At 41.9% G+C, this 19,540-nt stretch overlaps 2 protein-coding genes across 2 annotated transcripts in view; one reads left to right on the top strand and one right to left on the bottom strand.

Annotated features, from left to right (window-relative positions):
* The window catches only part of TRIM32 (tripartite motif containing 32), a 32,880-nt gene extending 31,767 nt beyond the window's left edge, over window positions 1–1,113 (bottom strand). The window contains exon 1 of the mRNA XM_042963758.1: window positions 1,026–1,113. The gene's annotated coding sequence lies outside the window, so the exon portion shown is untranslated. The remainder of the gene's footprint in view (window positions 1–1,025) is intronic.
* Window positions 1–19,540, top strand: part of ASTN2 (astrotactin 2) — an 873,390-nt gene that overhangs the window by 687,638 nt on the left and 166,212 nt on the right. Inside the window, exon 17 of the mRNA XM_042963755.1 lies at window positions 970–1,235. Within this exon, the coding sequence (XP_042819689.1) occupies window positions 970–1,235 (266 nt within the window). The remainder of the gene's footprint in view (window positions 1–969; window positions 1,236–19,540) is intronic.

The raw sequence follows: 19,540 nt of genomic DNA, 5'->3' as shown, positions 1-19,540 counted from the left end.
TCCCGTCTCCAAGAGCCGATAATATGGTTAGCGAGGTCAGCAGAAAACGAGATGAGAAAATGAGCTTAACAAGAAAAAGCCTTATCAACGGAAATGCTTCTTTGGAGAAGAAGGGCTAGAGCAAGGAGAAAAGATTTCCCGAAAAGGGGATATTGAAATGGAGCATGGATGGGTGGTAAATGTTTGGAGAGGCAGTGGAGAAAGTGGGCAGAAGCACAGAAGTGGGAAATGCTAACTGCACAGATCAAGAGAGACAGCCCAGAATGGAGCATATGTAATTAGATCTCAGCGTGCGCATGAAGAAGATAGGAAAAGAAATTTGAACAAGGGACCAGAGGAGCACAGAAAGAAAGGGGCAATCATTTCTTTTCCAGGCAGGTCCACCTCCTTCTATCTCATTTACCACTCATCACTGTTTCAGTTAACATTATAACCCCATTTTACAGAATTAATCTCCAAAGGCGCTTAGGTATTAAGAGACCTTCCCAAGACCCCTTGCTATTTTCAAACAGAATAGGGATTTAAATGGAAATTGATTGGACTCCAGCTTATGTTTCCGCCATTACATGAAACTTCATGGAAAATACAGGACTGGAGCCAGTTCTCAAAAGAAAGGTAAAATTTATGTAAATTGACAGTAGACAGGAATTTCCTGTTGGGAAAAATTTCTTTGGATATTTACATCTTACAGGGCCCTTGGAGAATCCTCTTGTCTAAGCAACCAACTTCCAATATGGAGAAAGTGAGGCCCAGAGAAAGTAAGGAGCTATTTAACGTGAATTATAAAACAAGATACCATTCTGACACCTTGAGTCCTCAAGCAGGTGTGCTTTCCAAGGCATCATGAGCAAACCACTCTACCATCTGTTTTTTTCCTTTCCAGTGGATACCTCCTCCTTAGCACATTGGACCCTATGGGTTCAAGAGTCTGACCTTTTGAACAATATTGAATTTCTCTTTCCTCTCCAGAGACCACAGAGCTGGGCAGCAAGAAGGAACTCAAGTCCATGCCCTTCATCACTTACCTCTCAGGTCTGCTGACGGCGCAAATGCTGTCAGATGACCAGCTCATCTCAGGTGTGGAGATCCGCTGTGAGGAGAAAGGCCGCTGTCCCTCTACCTGCCACCTTTGCCGCCGGCCGGGCAAGGAGCAGCTGAGCCCCACGCCAGTGCTGCTGGAAATCAACCGTGTGGTACCACTGTATACCCTCATCCAAGACAATGGTACCAAGGAGGTGAGCTCCCCTGACACAGCCATCGCGTCACATTTAAGTATCTATCTTCCTGCCTCCTGCCCTTGTAGGCCCTTTGTCCACTGGGATTGTCTTGTCATCATCACCATGGTGATGACTGGCATTTATTGATTCCTTACCATGGTTTAAGTACATATATAGCTGCTATTACCAACAAATCCTCAAATCTCAATGGCTTAAGACAATAGAAGCTATCGCTTGTTTGTGCAGAGTCCCAGATAAATGTTTCTGATGATGAGTGGCTTTACTCTGAGAAATGGTTCAGAGACCCACCTTGTTCTGTCTTGTGCTCCATCAACCTGATGCTTCCACAGTTGCTGTGGAAGAAGAAAGAACATGGAGGATCATACGTGAGAAGTTGAAATGGGCCAAGCCTGAAAGTAACAAATATCATTTCAGTTCCACTCCCTTGGCTAGAACTCAGCCATTGGACACACCTGTCTGCAAACAAAAACAGGGAAATCTATTCTATCTGTTTGCCTAGGAGAAGAAGATAAATGGGTTTGTTGAAAACCTGACAGTCTCTGCCTCAGTGCTATACTTGGATTATCTCATTTAATCTTCCCTCCAGATCTATGGAATACATATAAATATTGGTGTGATTCATATGAAATTACCAACTGTGGATCATTTTTTAATTTATAAAAATGGTAATTCCATGTGGTTCATCCTAACGTCATGCCCACTTTACAAGTAAGGAAACCTCGAAGATATTTAGTGATTTGCTCAAAGTTAGTCTGTTTCAGAGCCCATGTACTTAGTCACGAAGTTCTATCTCCTCTTTTTCCTCTTTCTGCATTTCTCATTTTCCATTACAGTATGCCTGGGCTTGAAGAGACCATATAAATGGTTCACTGGTTTGCAAAAGTGTATTAATGAACAGTTTCTCTAAATGCAATCTTTCAGGAACCCCAATTCCTAAAAACCAGGAATAGTGATGCCACGCCTTCACTTAGGAAGAGGAAAGTGGTTAAAGCATCTCTACTTGGTCCCCATGCTTCCCTCTGCAGCAACTCCCAGATAGCCGGCCCTGCACCTCCAAAGAAGATACTCTGGTAGATCCCTGACCACCACCAATAGGATGCTATGGATTGTGCGTTCCCACCATAGCATTCTATTGGACTGAGTGCTAGAGGGTGGTACGTGGTCAGGTAGGGCTTCATAGAGGACAGAGAGGGGATCAGAGTAAGGAGGTGGGGAAAGCATTAGGTAGATGACCAGATGCAGAAAAGAACATGATCCATACGAAGACTGGAAGACATCCCCCGTGACTAAGATCAAGAGATAAAAGGAAAGCACAATGAGGCTAGAGAGGTCAGAAGGAGCCTGATCATACAGGTTATAGAAAACTAGCTCATAGAATTTGGACCTGTCTGGAGGGCAGTGAGATGCTTAGGATATGCAGGAAGGATTAGATAGGTTAGGTTTGTGCAGCAGAAGGAGCCCTCTGGAAATGACGCAGAAGACCCCTCAGTGGGAGAGCAGTTAAATAAGTGTATAATGGAATATGCATACAGTGGAATGCTCTACAGCAGACAAAACAAATGGATTATACTGACACTTGATATGAGATGAACAAACATAATATTAAATGAAGAATAGAAGTCCCAAAGGTATAATTAAAAAAAATTTTTTTAACATTTATTCATTTTTGAGAGTGAGAGAGACAGAGCATGAGCGGGGAGGGGCAGAGAGAGAGGGAAACACAGAATCTGAAGCAGGGAGACACAGAATCTGAGCTGTCAGCACAGAGCCTGACGTGGGGCTCAAACTCACAAACTGTGAGATCATGACCTGAGCCGAAGATGGATGCTTAACCGACTGAGCCACCCAGGCACCCCCCCCAAAAGTATATTTTATATAGCATGATACCCTTTTCCCTGTTTTTAAAAAAATGTTTTAATGTTTATTTATTTTTGAGGGCGGGGTGGGGGAGCAGCGAAAGAGAATGACACAGAGTCCTAAGCAAGCTCCAGGCTCTGAGCTGTCAGCACAGAGCCCGATGCAGGCCTCAAACCCATGAACTGTGAGATCATGACCTGAGCCAAAGTTGGATGCTCAACCGACTGAGCCACCCGGGCACCCCTCCCCTGTTTTAAGTGAAAACAGATACACACACGCCAAATACACTACATTTTTGGAATGAATACAGGTGTTATAAACTATTTTAAAAGGGAACCAAGGAAATGGTGAACGTAGGACTCAGGATGATGGTAGTCTTAAGTCAGGGAGGCGGGGCAATGGCTTGAGGGAGCCCTCATTACATGGAGGAATCAAGTTCCTAGCTGGCATTTTGGGTGGTGGATTTGTGGGAGTTTATTAAAGTATTAAAACTAGCTAATTAACGAACACTAACTGGATGAATACATAAAGCTTAACCACGCGTGGTGCAATAATGAGCTTGAATCATGAAGTAAGCATCGTGGATAATCTAATTCTGTGCATGAAAGGTCTCCACAATAACTATAACAAAAAAGCCCAATATGTATATGTCTCCACCCCTCCAGCTTCAGGGTGAGAGATGAGTGTGAAAATGCAAGGGTGCAAAGGGGGAGACCTCTCAGGAGGCTGTGGTAGCTTCCGCCGAATACCAAAGATGGTCCAAAGAGTGTTATGTCAGTGTGGATGAGTGAAGCATCATGGTTAGCTGCTCTCCAGGACTTGGTGGGTGAGGCTGTGAGAATCCCCATTTACTGCTCTGTAAATTTGGCCCAGTGACTGCCTTTCTGGGCCAGACTCTCCTCATCTGTGATGTGGCACCATCTTCGCGAAGTCCCAGGACTTTTGTGATGTGTTCTTGGCACATGCAATAGCAAGAGGCTTGGTGGTTCCTTTCCTCCTTGCTTAGGAATCAGATTCCCCCATGTCTGGATTCTATGCCAGCTTCCCTTGGCATCAGCGAAATATGCAGTTCTTCGGAAATCCAGCGAGATGTTTTCGAGGCCAACTGGTGGGATGTTATCAGAGAAGCCCAAGAGTGTGAAAGCAGTCACTAGATGTCACTGTTCTCCTTATAGGAGATCTGGGACTCTTGAAGCACTAGTCATTCATTCATTCATTCATTCATTCACCATTTTTGAGGACTTACTATATGCCAAGTACTGTGTCATGCCCTGAGAAGTAGAGTGTAATGCGTAGACTTGGTCTTTATCCTCACACGGACGAGACGGGTATTAATGAAACAATGATACAAGGAAAGATGGACTGCAAAGTACCAAGGGAAGTCCAGGCCAGTGGGTTGAAAGAGTGTGGTAGGAGGTCTTGTGGAGTTAGGGAAGGCTTCCCTGAGGAAGTGACATCTAAGAGGGCTTGGATGCATAAGGTGAATGTGGAGGACTGTGTTTGGGGGAAGGCGAGGAGCCTGAGCACATTCAACACTGAAGACCCAACTCCTGCAAAGGCCTGAAGAATGAACTGGCCCATTTGCCTGAGAAACTGAGTGAGAACCCGTGTGGCAGGGGCCGAGACTCGGGGGCAGCTCCATGGGCAGCACCGAGGAAAAAGTGGCAGGGCTGGGCCAGGCAGGCCTGGGAAGGCTGTGGTGGGGAGGAGTCTGGCCTCCAGTAGTGGGGAGCCTGGGAAGAGTTTGGGCAGGCGGACAGGCAGGGGTGATGTGTTCTCAGCCGCACGCTCTCCTCCTCTTAGTCATCCCTGCTCAGAAACATCAGAGCTGGTTGATGAGATGGCTTCCTCGAGTCTCCAAGTTTCTTCTCCCCAACCCCCAATGGTAGGCCTTTTTAAAGTTGCATAACAGTCTAGGGGCTGTGGTAAGTTAGGCTTTTCCAGGAGATCTAGGCTAAGGAAGGAGTGGGTGGGAAAGGCTGACTGTAGGTCTGGAAATGATCTGGGGGAGGGGAATATGGCCATTGAATGAGGCTGGTGTGATGAGAAGGCAGCCACTCCCCTTGTGGCAGTCATCTGTTTTTCTGCCTCCCCAGACCCCATCGATCCTTCTCCCCTGGCTTCTCCATCTCTTTGCTTTTCTCTACAGCTGGAGGTGGAGGACACATGCATAACACACAAAAGAACCTTGGCATGGGCTCTGACACTGAGGCACAGCAAGGCTGGGAAAAGTCCTTTTTTCCTTTCTGGGTGTTTCTTTCCCTCCCTGAAAAGGCAGAGAGGATGAATGAGTTTCTTTCTGAGTTTCCTGCAAGAAACTTCGTTGGAGTGGAATCAGGTAGCATAGACTCTGTTGCTCTACTCAGGCTGGGTTGGAATCCTGCCCTAATGTCCTGTTCACTGTGTGATGCTGAATGACTTCTCCAAGCCTCAATTTCCACATCTGTAAAATGTGGTCTTTATGGGCATCAAACAAGATAACGAATGCATAGTGCCTGGCACATTGCATATAATGGACAAACATTCTCTATGCTAATGATAAAAGTGATGTTCATCTCAACTTGGTCCCTCCTTTTTTCAAGTTTCCTTTGATACTTCCTCTTCTAAGTAGTACTCTGTAACTTTGCAGATGCCCAAAGTGCTAGGGACATGACATTCTAGAGTAAGATCTGTATTTTGCATGGGAGACATCACTGGGTAACCCAAAAGGGCAGATCATGAATGGAGGGAATACAGGAACATTTTCTCACTTTATAAACTTGGCTGGAGTCCATATTCTGTTGGTAAGGGAAGTCATAGGTGGAGTGCCACAAAGCATAACAGGATTTCCTTCTCCTACAGACCTCCTGATGTGGAATGGAACCAGTCTTCTATGTAAGAACCCCTGACTCCCTTGAATTATTTGGGGGTGTTCAGGCAACTTCTGAGTCCCATTTTATGGCATGGTAGGAAGTATCAGAGAGGGGGTGTGGCTTGTCTGAGGTCTGTAAGGCAGTTCTGGTCTCTCATTCTGGACCAAGGTTAGGATGTGCTCTGAATAGCCCTGGGGACCACTGGACACCAGCTCCTTTGGTGGTTGGGGTCTCCTTGCATCTGTCTCCATAAATACATAGGATAGGATGACTCCTTGTGCCTCAGTTGGAAAGGAGCCCTTCATTAGATGTCACGCTGTGATTTAGAACAAAGAAAGCAGGAAAAAAATGATTTATGATGGACAGTTTGGTTTATATATAAATCTCCTCCCTCCACCTGTTAAATGACCTTACACAGCCCAAAACCACAGCACAGCTAGTGCTTAATGTATAAGACTTTGTGGGGCTGTTAATGTAGCCTTTGGGTGAAGGAGAAGAAGAGGCTGCGAGTGGGGGAGACAGAACAGAGTCATGGTGCAGAGCCAGTCAGAGCTTGATTTGAAACCCATCTCTGCCATTGGCTACTGGGTGACCTTCCTTGTACTCATTTGTAAATTAGGCATTGTATCTATCTCTATCCATGTTAGGGCTAGGAGTTCTCTTTGGGACAACTAGAGAATTGGGACTAGGCTCTGCCCTTGAACTAGGCTCTGCCCTTGACTCTTATATGGCATTGGGCATGGATGCTTCTACTGTTGTGGTCTTTGTTACTTTATCTGTACCATGAGAATCCTGAGCTAACCTCATCACCCTCCCCCCGTCCTCCACCTCCCAGTGCTGCGGCAGGGTCAGAGCTGACTTTTACCCTGAAAATAAGGGAAATACTTTGAGGTTAGAAGAGTCATCCTGTGACCTGCAATTTATTTCCCATCCAGATATAATAACAGTTTTGCTCCTTCAATTAATATTTGGAAGAGAAATAGGTACATATCTTGCACTTTATTGCAGTGACACAGCATTTATGAGTAGAGAGGGATGTTAAAACCACATCCTGTTCATCTTACAGATCAAGTCTCTTATGTCACAAATAGTAGAAGTAAGACCTAGATTTGAGGAGTGGCTTGCTCTAGTCACGCACCAGTTTTGAATTCGAAGCAGTTAGGCATGGCTTCTGGCCTCAGTGATGCCCTTCATCTCTCTGAGACTCAGTTTCCTCTTCCGTAAAATGGATAGTGTAACTTTTACCAGAGGGCTCTCATGCAGAAAAATTAAGACACACTTTGCTAGCAATTTGAAGACTGTGAAATACTCTATAGATGGATGATTATTTCCTAGTGCTTGGGTCTCCTGACTTCCGGTCATGTGAGTTTTGTTTTGTTTTGTTTTTCTTTTTTCTTTTTCTTTTCATGCTGCTCTAGGAAGAGCCATGTATAATTTTGGTCTTGTTGTGGTTGTCTGACCCTCTAGCAGATCCTCTCTCTGCCAGAAAGACTTGTTTGCTCTATTTACACTTCTTGGCTCTCACCGAGAAGGGAATTCCAAATGACTGCTCTTTGAAAGGAAGTCAGCCAAGATCACCCCCACTTCCCCCACACCATTATTACCACCATCACCACCACCATTATCACAGCTGCTGTCACCATCACTGTAGCACCATCGCTGCCCTCTTCTTGCCTTCCTTGGGTGCTTAGTGTGTGACAGATAACTGTGCAAGGGAACAAGATTCAGAGGGGGGAGTCAGATGCAGATTGTGCCTTCAAGGAGCTCACAGTCTAGTGGATGAAGCTGAGGAGTCACAGAAGTAACTATAATTACTTGCATATGTTACATTCATGCATGACTTATTTTCAAATAATACAATTGACATTCCAACAGTGTTAGAAAGTGGGAGAAAGAAACTCAGAGAGAGTCTGGAAAAGTTCTTGCAGTAGGCAAGGTGGATGTGGGCAGATCATGGAACAGCTTGAGGCAGGTCTGTTGGATGATGAAGATAATACTATCGATGAGATGCCTATCATATGCCAGAAACTGTGCTGAGGGCTTTACATGCTTTTATCTCATTTAATCATCCAACAATTCATGAGGGAAGTACTATTATTATCCCTATTTAATAGATGAGGACACAGAGTCTCAGAGAAGCTTGAAGCCAGTTCTGTAAAGTTCCAAAGCTAGTTCAGGTCATAGTTGGAAAATTGTGACCCATGGGTGAAATCCAGCACGCCACCTGTTTTTATAAATAACATTTATGAAACCTAGCCACACGTTTGTTTACATATCATCTATGGTTGCTTTCCTGCAGCAACGGCAGGCTTGGGTAGTAGCCACAGAATACAGTATGACACACAAAGCCAAAAACATTCATTTCTAGTTCTTTACAAAAAAAAAAAAAGTCTGATAAACCTTGGTCTAGACTAGGGGATATTGGAAAGGAAGGGGGAAAAAAGTTATTTCAGATACTATGAGCCAAACATATAGAATAGGAGAATAAAACTCAACAGCTATTGAGTGCCAAATCTATGTCTGGCATTTTTAAGCATTTTATGTATATTAATATATGTTCTCTCACTCCACCCCCCCCCAACACATTTGAGTATGCACTATTATGCCCATTTCACAAATTAAAAAGCAAAACCTGAGGCTTTACAGAGGTAAGTAACTTATCTAAGATCACATAGCTAGGGACTTGTGGGGTCAGAATGTGAGTCTGGGATGTCTGTATCTAAAGCTTATGTGTTTCATCAGTCACTCTGTGACAGGTGTGAGGTTTGGGAGAGATCAAACTGGAAAAGTGATGTGCAGAAGCCTGAGCTGTGGGAAGCTTTGAATGCTGCATTGAGGGAGTTAGGAACCATGTAAACTATAGGGAGTCCTCCTTCAAGGTTTGGGTCAAGGGAAAGACATGATTAAATGTGGCTTTTAGGGGCACCTGCTGACTCAGTTGGTGGAGCATGCAACTCTTGATCTCGGGGTTGTAGGTTCAAGTCCCATGTTGAGTGTAGAAATTACTTAAAAATAAAATCTTAGGGGCGCCTGGGTGGCTCAGTTGGTTAGGCATCCAACTCTTGAGTTTGGCTCAGATCATCTCGCAGTTCATGGGTTTAAGCCCTGTGTCAGGCTTTGTACTAACAGCATGGAGCCTTCTTGGGATTGTCTGTCTCTTTCCCTCTCTCTCTTCCCCTCACTACTTTCACTCTCTCTCTCTCTCTCTCTCTCTCTCTCTTTCTCTCTCAAAAATAAAATAAACATTAAAAAAATTAAATTCGTAAAAAAAAAAGTGAAAATAAATGTGACTTTTAGGTGAATAACTACAGCAACAGCTGAAGAGTGAATTTCAGGGACCAAGGCTATGTAATAACCAAGGGTTATTAAATTTGGGGTCTGCAGATCTCTGATTTCAAAGTGTCTTTGGATCTCCATCCTCCAAAAATTTATACCAAATTCTACATTATCAAATTATTTTTCCTGGAAAAAAAAATCTTGGTATCAGTCTGTTTTCTAAATGTTCTGGACCCAAACGTTATAGAAGACTTAAATAAGATGACCAGTTAGTTGGGGTTTCTATTGCAGAAGTTCCTATATGAGGTGGCTGGGAGTGTGGGAATTCAATTCAAATAATTTTAGCAGGTATTTACTGAGGGTCTCCCTCGGGTCAGGCACTATGCTGGGCATTTGAGATACATTAGAGAGAAAAACAGGCATGTATTTTGACCATCTGGAGACTTAATTTCTACTGGAGCATGTGTGGGAGACAAAAAGTAAACAATAAGAATAGTAAATTATACTGTATATTAGAAAGTGAAGAGAAAAAACAATAAAGCAGTAAAGCGACGTAGCTGGTGGAATATGGAGACCGGATTTCAGGGGGTCTCACTCGGAATCTGTTGGGATGGGCATGGAGGAAGCATTTGTTAAAAATGCAGGTTCCTGGCTTCCTCCTACTGATTATTTTTTCTCAGGTGGGGTGAGGCTGGGAATCTTCATTTTCACAAGCTTCCAGAGTGATTCTGATGCACACTGAACTTGAGAACCACTATCATAGGTCCCTTTCATTCTGAAGTTCCTTCAGGGAATTCCTTGTTTAGGGATTAAGAAAGTCAAGTACTTATAATCTGGCGTAAATCTCTGCTATTGTGGGCCACTTCCTCTCCTTCTCCCGTGCATTCTGAGGAGGTGCACTGGCCAGGAACCAGACTGTCAGGCAATCCTTGGCAAGAGAGAAGATCAAAGAAAAGAGGGAGAAATAATCCACACATTACTCAACACGCTCATGGTCAATTACAAAAAAGGAACTTAATGCTTGGCTTGCCTACTTGCAAAACTGGAAAACGTAGCTATTTCATGGGACCAGAAGACGACCAGCTTCAATAAGATCTACAAGACATACAGACTTAGCAAATGCAAACACTATTGCATGTCACAGCAAAGGGCGTCCTCCCCCTACCCTTGCCCCATGGGGCATTGAATTCAGTTAGCAAATGTGATAAAAAAGAGAATAGCATAATGTCTTTCCCTTGTACTTTTAATAACAACCATTTCCTGAGCACTTCAATTGTGCCAGGAGCTCAGCTTTAGCTCTTTATGTACTTAGTTCACTGAACCTTTTCATCAACCTCACATGGTGGGTATTATTATTATCTTTTTTTTTCTCCATTGTGAAAACTGAGGCATGGAGATGTTACACCATTTGTCCCCAGTCCCTAGAAATAGGACCAGGTGGAGGAACCAGGGTTTAACCTGAGCCCCTGGGCTTTTTCTCACTTTGCTGTACTCTTTATTAGCTACTTCCTTTCAACTTTTTAAATTATCATAAATGGAAGTCTAATGCGCACTACAGACACTATCACTGCATTATATTACCTTCTCCAGCTACTGTGTCTTCATTTCTTTACTTCACGGCCAAATTTTTTTTAAAAAAATTGACTGCTTCTACTGTCTATGCTGATTCACTTTGCAATTCATTCCAGAGCTGTCTCCCTTCATCCAGTGGAAATAGAGTGGCTTCAGTCTTGTAGACACTACATTTGCCATAAAAGACTGCCTTTTTAGGCAGTCTTTCTATCTCACTTTTTACAAATTCTGAAAACAGTAGATTCTTGATGCTTTTCTTCCTTCCTGCACTCATCCCCCTGAAACTATAACCCATTATCAAATCCTGCAGATTTTTCTTCTTAAGAATTTCTCAGAAGAATTCACTCTTACCCAGTCTTGTTCAAGTTTTACCTGGACTATTGCAATTGTCTCCTCACTGGCTAACAGTCCTTGCCCCCTCTAGTTAATTTTCTTCCTTGCAGCTAGTGACGTTTTCAAAAATAAAACTTACACTCATCACTTTCCCGATTCAAACCCTTAACTGCCTTCCAATTGCCTAGGATCAAGACCATGGTACTTACTAACATGGCTTACATGGGGCTGCTTGGACTGGCTGGCCCTTCTAACTTCTTAAAACTCATTGGTACCCCTACCGTCCTTGCTTTCTGGTTTTCAGTCATTGGTGATCATCCAATTTCTGGAAAGGCTATATATCTTGTTGTGCTGAAGAGCCTTTGCTCATGCTGCTCCCTCTAACTAGCATGGATTTCATCCCTCTTCCTTCTTTTCTGAGTTAACTGCTACTCCCCCGCCAGATTGCTGTGGAAGCTTCTGGATTTGATAAGCTCCCCATTTATTTGTTTATGTACTTTCTTGAGTCTTTTTATCTTTCTTCCGTAGCCATTATCAAAGCTTCTAATTATAATTTTTATGTTTTGAAATTGATTAATGTCTATGTCTCCTCCCCCTCCACATTTTATTATTTTGTTTTATGATGACAGCAGTGCCTGTGAGGAAGGAAGAACAGGTAAACTCGGGAATGAAGGCATCTAGTCCAACCCTAGTCTACTTGGCTCCTTTCTGCCGCGCTTTACAAACTGGAGTGGAGTCTGTGTTTGAACATTCCCAGTAACAGCTTGCTCAGTGACCCCAAGCATCCCGTTTCTCTTACTTCTAGAATATCTTTCCTAATCGACTCAAATGATTGTCTTATACATTAGGGGGTAAATTCCATGAGACAAAGGTCTGGGCAAACTTATGCTCAGCATTGCACCAGCATTCCAGTATAGTGCCTGACTCATAGTAGAAATTCAGTAAATTCTCAATGTGAATAGGTGAATTGAATGAGTGAAAAGCAAATGAATTACCAACTTACATTGGTATGCCTCCAAGGTGCTTTCACATACACTGGCCCCCTTGATCCTCTCAATAGACCAAGGAAGGTAGTGATATTTATCTTCATTTTACAGAAAAGGAAACTGAGGCTTAGAAAGGGTAGGTGCCACCCCCCAAAGTCCCAAAGGGCTAAAACATATCAGAACCAGGGCTGGGATCTCTTTTCCAGCTGACCTATAACAACTCATCCATCACACAACCATGCAAAGACTACCCCAGCCAGGGCAGTGCCTGGCTTCCAGGAATGGAGCAAGCTGTAGGCCCCATCCCTTCTGGAGCTTATCCCTGTTCACAGGGTCTCTTCTTGGGTCATTAGACAACTTCAGTCAGCGGTGATGCAAAGGGCCCAGAAAGAATTCACAAACAGTTCAACTCTCTTGCTATTTCTAAGAACCAAAAAGTCGTTCCAGATGTGTCTCACAATTCACCAGGCAGATGTAGCTGAAAGCAGCATGAGTTTGTACCATTATACATTCAGTCTGTGCAGTGCCTTCTTTGGTCAATAGAGTCGTGTCATTCCTAATATTTCTGAATGGAAGGGTTCCAGGTTGTAAACTCAAGTCCTGGGAGGAGGAGAATACCTTGAGGAATGGGGCTTCTCCTGGGACCACATGTTTCTTTTCTTTTTCAACTTTATTTCCACACTTTCCCATTTGAGGGGACGCTGTTAAATCCCACTTCTGCTATCCAACCCAAAACAATTTAGTTTAGAGAACTGTAACTTCCATCAGAGCAGAGAAATTAGTGTAATGAACCTCCATGGACCTCTCACCTTCAGTTGCAACAGTGATCAATTCACACTAAGCCTACCTTACCTGCTCTCTCACCTCAAACATTATGGCCTTTTATGTACAAATGTTAAAGCCCATATTTCTAAAAGTTGAAGACTAAAAAAATACCTTCAATACCATTACCATGCTCTCCAATTTAACAGTTTCTCAATATCATCAAATATCTAGTCATTGTTCGCTTTTACCAGACTGTCTTATATTTTTGGTACAGGTTTGTTTGATCGAAGCAGGATCTAAATAAGATCTAAACATTGTGATGGGCTGATAAGTAAGTCTCTTTTAATCTGTAGGTTTCTTCCTTTATCTAACTCTCTTTTTATTCCTTGTGATATTTTTCAAGAACTGCATCATTTGTCCAGTAGAGCTCTCCACAGCCTGGATTTTGCTCATTGCATCCTCATGGTATCACTTAACATGTTCCTCTGCTGCTGCATTTCCTGTAACTTGGTAGTTAGGTCTAGAAGGTTGACCAGGTTTGACTTTTTTGGCGTTCTACCACAACCAGTATTGATACACCTGTACCCCAAGGATCTGATAGAATAACCTGAGCTTTGTAATCTAGGATTTATGAGTTTGTTTTTGATGTACATCAAATCTGTCATCAAGTCCTGGCTGTTCCTTTTCTCTGTGTGACTTTTGGCCAGGAATTCTGAGCCTTAGTTCCCTCAGAGGTGATGTGGGTTTAATAATAATAATACCTAATTTCTGAGGTTATTCTGTTAAATGAGATGGGCATTTAACATGCTTAGTCTTGTGCCTGGTATGTAGTAAGCTTAGTCTTGTGCTGAGTAAAGATAAGCTCTTAGTTATGTTTCCTCCCTTTCTGTTCTTCCTCTTGCTTTTCCTTCTCCTTTTCCACATTTCATTCTTTTATTTTATGATCAAAACCATGCCTATGAGAAATAAAGAGCAGACAGACTCAGAACTGGAAGGGGTCCAGGCATGTAGACGTATCCTAGTCTATTGCTTGAATCTTTTCTACTATACCCTGCAAGAGTCTGTATTTGAATATTCCAAGTGAAGCTTGCCCAGTGACCCCTAAACAGCTTGTTCTCTCACTACTAGAATGTCCCTTTTATTGAGTCAAAATATTTTCCTATCCTGGTCTCTAGTTCCATTCATCAACACTATACTGAAATAGACTTACCTACTGACTTATTAGACAGAACATATACTTTGGAATCAGAGAGATAAAGGTTCAAATATCAGCTTCGCTACAAGATTACTTTGTGTATTTGGGCACATTACTGAAGGTTTTATGTCTACTTTATAGAATCGTTTCTAACTGCGGTAGCTAAAATAATAGATTATTAATTGAAAATAATCCAGGTAGGGTGCTTAGGAGCAATGTTTGGCACATAGAAGTAGCTCAATAAAAATATGTCCTCTCCTGGTTCTAAGTGACAGTCGTTCAGGAATTTGAAGATATTTTAAGGCTTGATTCTTATAAACATCCAGTTCCTTTTATAACTTTTCATCAAATGGGTCTGTGCTTCACTCCGACTCAGTTTTATCCCAGCCATCTTAATTGTTAACCTCTGTAAGAACTTCAGCATGTGTATATCTTTCTTAATGATGTATGGTTTATGTAGGAGTGAGAACACACAGAGACTGCTTCACTTGCCTACAGAATTAAAGGTAGAATTCAAGTCTCTTGCTTCCAGACTTTTGGATTTGTCCTGGGTCACAATAGCTTTTATCTTTAGTGTCATGCATATACTAAGCATTCAGAGCATAACTTTTGAGTGGCTAAAGTCAACCAAAGCTCAGAAGGAGAAATCAGCCAGGAGTTATAGAACCAGGATTTAAACACATTTATCTGGTTCTATTGCCTGTAGTCTCAAATATGTAAGCTACACAAACTGCCTCATCATTGGCTCCTTCCTCTACACTTTGACACAAGCAAGCCTATTGTATCATCAAATAGCTGTTCTTGGATTCTACAGTCTCTCCTGTCACTATCTTTTTCTTCACTTTTCCTTGATGGTGAAACTTCTGCTTCATTTCTCAACTCTGTCACTTCTCAGCTTCTTGGAAGCGATTCCACCACCTAATTGAAGTTCTTGTCTCAAAACTCAACAAAGGCCTCCTCCTCCTCCTCCTCCTCCTCCTCCTCCTCCTCCTCCTCATTTCCCTCTATTGAGGTGTAATTGATGTATAATATTATATTGTTTCAGGTGCACAGTATTTTTGCACATTGCAAAATGATCACCGCATGAGTTTAGTTAATAGTTAGCATCCATCATCACATAGTTACAAGTTTTTTCATGTGATGGGAACGTTTAAGATCTATTCTCCTAGCATCTTTCAGATATACAATTCAGTATTATTAACTATAGTCACAAACCTGTACATGACATCCCCATAACCTATTTATTTTTTAATTTGCAAGTGTGTAAATTATAAACTTTTTAACCTCTCTAACCCATTTTCCCCACCCCTATGCCCCACCTCTGAGCAACCACTAATCTATTCTCTTTATCTATGAATTTTTTTTTTTTTAGATTCCACATGTAAGTGAGATCATACGGTATTTGTCTTTCTCTGTTTGACTTATTTCACTTAGCATAATGTGTTCAAGGTCCATCCATGTTCATCTGACAAGATTTTATTTTTTATGGCTAAATAATATTTGTGTGTGTACACACACACACACATACACACACTACCTTTTCTTTATCCATTCATCCATCAGTGGACACTTAAGTTGTTTCCATATCTTGCTATTATGAATAATGTTGCAATGAAGATTGGGGTGCATGTATCTTTTTGAGTTAGTGTTTTCATTTTCTTTGGGTAAATGCCCAGAGGGGGATTGCCTGGTCATGTGGTAATTCTTTTTTTTTTTTTTTTTTTTTTTTAGTTTTTTGAGGAACTGCTATACTGTTTTCCATAGTCACTTCACCAATTTACATTCCCACTAACAATGCACAAGAGTTCCCTTTTTTCCACATCCTCACCAATACTTGTTGGTGTTACCTTATCTTTTTCACATCTTATATCAAAATATCTTTTTGATAATAGCCATTCTAATAGGTATGAAGTGATTCAACAAATACCTTTTGTTAACTCAATCCAAAGCCCTGTTCTCAATCCTTTTTAGAAGCATGGATCCACTCTTAAAAGAGTTTGGGCTTGACTCCTTCAACTTTGGCTTGCCCAAGCTGAATCTTTACCAGAAGTTATCACTTTCTCTTAAAAAATAGAGGGAACACCAGCAAATGGTAGTGTAAGTGGCTGCTTTGGGATTGAGAAGTACACATTAGTGAGTCTCTTCCATCCCTTCGTATTGCTTCTTTCCTATTTGTTTGTCAAATTTTCAGATATTTATTTTGAAGGAACCTGGAGAAAGTATAAATATAGATATATACCTTTAGGTAGATACATGTGTGTGTGTGCGCATATATATACATAAATATTTATGCATATTTTATATCAAGGAGGGTATTTCTTATATTCAAAGTAAACAGACTTATCAATGAGATTTTGAGGTGTTAGGCATTTTAGTGAAGTGTCATTGAGAAGGTCTGAATTTTGGAGTCACCCAGATCTAGATTTGAATTTCAGAGTTTATGCTTACCTGTTGGATAGCATTGTACAGATAACTTATCCTACTTGAGCTCCATTGTCTTATCTTAAGACTTGCTTTCTAGGATTGTTCTGGATATTATATATGATGATAGATGTAAAGAAAAGAAGGTTCAAGTATCAGATAGACCTAGGCTTAAATTCTTATTTTGCCACATACGATGGAGATACAACTTCTATTACTCAGAATCTCTATGAAGATAACATGGGGATGATGTAGCTCATTGAATTATTGTTGGCTTAGGTAGGATTATTTATATAAAGCCCTTAGAAATTCTTAGTATGATTAAAAATTTGATCAGTGTTAGTTGCAGCTTCTTTCCTCTTCATCTTCAACTTCACTCTCTTTTTTTTTTCTTCCTTGTCTCTTCTGCTTCTGTTCTTGCTGCTGATTAAACATTCAGCATAGAGTAGGTGCACACTAAATCGTAATTGTCTTAGCCTCAGGCATCCATTGATTAAAAAACTCGAAGGGTGGTCAGTTCACAGAAACCAGGAAAGTCATACCTCCCCAAAGGCAAAGACACTAAGATTACCTTTTAGTGTCTTTTTGGAAGCTGGTTCTAGTGATTTACTTTTCCCCACTGAAAAAATATTAAAAAGAGTAAAAATTACTCTGAGCATAGATGTGCCTAGAATAATTTTTATCTGTAAATAATTGTAAACAACTTTATTATGTTCATAATAAATAATAATAATTCATAAAAAATAATAATTCATAATAATTATGTTTCTTCCATGTGGAGAACATCCAAGTCCAGGGCTTTGTCAATATTCACTTAGTTGTTGAATGTATGGATATGCATAGACACATGCATGGGTCTGACATTATGCTAGATACTTTACAAATGATCCTTAAACATTCCTTACTGTTGTAGGCATTAACGTATCCCCATTTCACACATGTGGAAATGAAACATAGAGAGTTGAAGTCACTTCTGTCAATTTGCTTAGTGATAACACTAAACTTTGAACCCAGGGGTTTGGTTCCAAAGACCATACTCTTGACTTCCATATCTTGCTTTCCCTCCAGCATGTATAATAACCTTTGTTGGTTTAAGGGATCTAGACTTCAGAGTCCCAACGTGCCTTGATGGAAATGTAACTATAATGCATGTGGTAGAAATTTCCGTTTTCATAACCTCTCCAGCTAAATTTCTAAGCCTCCCTTTCAAAGGCAAAGATAAGCTTAGTTTGAGTCTAGACTAAACTGTCCCCTCCTGTCCTCTGACCTTTCTTTCCCTGCCCCCACCCACAGGCCCAACCATGGAAGCCTCATCAGCTGGAGAGACTGCCTCCCTCAGATGCGTCCTAAGGGAAAATGGGCGTACTGGAAAAATGAGGTCACCAGTGGCCACAGAAAGGAAATTCTGCAGTCCTTTACTCAGAAACTCACCATTAACTTAAGCTAGCATTTAGCGACATAAACTCCACAATCTTGGACAAATCTTCCACTTGAAACCTTCCCATCCGCCTCTCATCTCCAGATGTTCTCACCACAGGGGAGAGGAGTTACTATCTGTCAAAGGACAGCAGGCCTTAGAAGACAGGTCTTGTCTATTGGGTGGGGCTGGGAGCCTTGGCTAAAAGCTTCCCTTAGGAAAAGTATGAGTTCCATCCAGGTTTTCCCTTCTAGGACTGAGCGGGCCAGGAGCAACGCCTTGTAGGAGACAGGCTGAGAGGAGGATCTGTTCTCTGAAGAACTTGGATTTGTGCGAGACTAAGAAGCCCTTGGCAGTTCAAGGTCACAGGGCAAGATGCCTTGGGAAGATGACTCATGATTAGATGGATGAGGCTACTGATATGGCTGCATCTTCTCCCTGGAGTTATAACTGATGTTTCCTGTTGCTCATAATTGGTCTGCTATTCATCACTTTCACAACTGCTATCAGCTCGGTGACAGGCAGGACAAATGGTCTGGAGATAGTTTGGAGCAATGTAAGCACAATCTATCGCCCTGGTGTTGGAGAAGGTCTACTAAGATCACGTAGGTTAGACATCCAAAGAGCTTCTAGTCTTCTGTTCCTCAGAGTTTGCCACTCATTCGTGTGTCACTTATTCATGTGACAAACATGTATGGAGTACCTGCTGTGGGCCAGGCCTTGTACAAGAAGCTTCGGGTAAAATTAGCCAAGGAAGATTTCAGTGGAGAAGACAGGCACACCGATGAATAAGTCAGTAAAATATTGTAGCTCACTAGCAGATACGTTGTCCAAGGTGCAGTGGGAGCTGGGAAACCAGAAAGGGGTTTCTGGAGAAGATTGCAATTGTTGATAAGTCTTAAAGAATGAGGGTGATGTGACCAAAGGTAGAGTGGAAGAAAAGCATTCTAAGCTGAGAAGAGTTTGTTGCTTGTCTGGTTTGTGACAGGTGGTTTAGTGTCGCTGGTACGTAGGACTGGGGTACACTCGGTGGTGGGGCATGAGGCTAGAAAGATTGCCATCTCTGTAGGAAGGGCCTTGTGTGCCAGGCCAAGAAGAGAATATTTATACTTGCCTTGGTCAAAGCCCTTCTGTTGGTAGGAAGTAGAAACCCACTGAAACATCTGAGGGAAAAAAAAATTGGAGAAATTATTATAATGATATAGTGACTTCTCATGGACAGAGAACACAGCAGAGCCCCAGCATCTAGGAAACCACTCTCAGAAGTAACTCCAAAACCTTCCGTCTCTGCTTCTCTCTCTGTCTGTCTCTCCCTCTCTCTCTAACTCCCTTTCTTATATTTTCTGGTGTCTGTGAAAGTAGCTCAGCCTGCCAAGACCCCAGAACCAAGTCTAGCTTTGTATCTCATGCCAGTTCAAGCACTCACAGACCAATGACCCTTTGGATCTAAATTCCTAGCAAAAATATCTAATCAGTCCAATTTAGGCCAAATAATGAATTTTGCTCCCACCACCCTTGGCTAAAGCAACAAGGTTATTTAGTTCAAACATGACTGCCAAACTGTTCTTTGTATCTGATACCTGAAAGGTAACTATTAAAATAAAATCCTGTAGGTAGGTTTTTATTCT

Source organism: Panthera tigris, chromosome D4 (assembly GCF_018350195.1).
Source record: "Panthera tigris isolate Pti1 chromosome D4, P.tigris_Pti1_mat1.1, whole genome shotgun sequence".
In the NCBI taxonomy this organism is placed as follows: domain Eukaryota; kingdom Metazoa; phylum Chordata; class Mammalia; order Carnivora; family Felidae; genus Panthera; species Panthera tigris.
The sequence above is the reverse complement of the archived record's forward strand: the minus strand, read 5'-3'. Positions and strand labels throughout refer to the sequence as shown.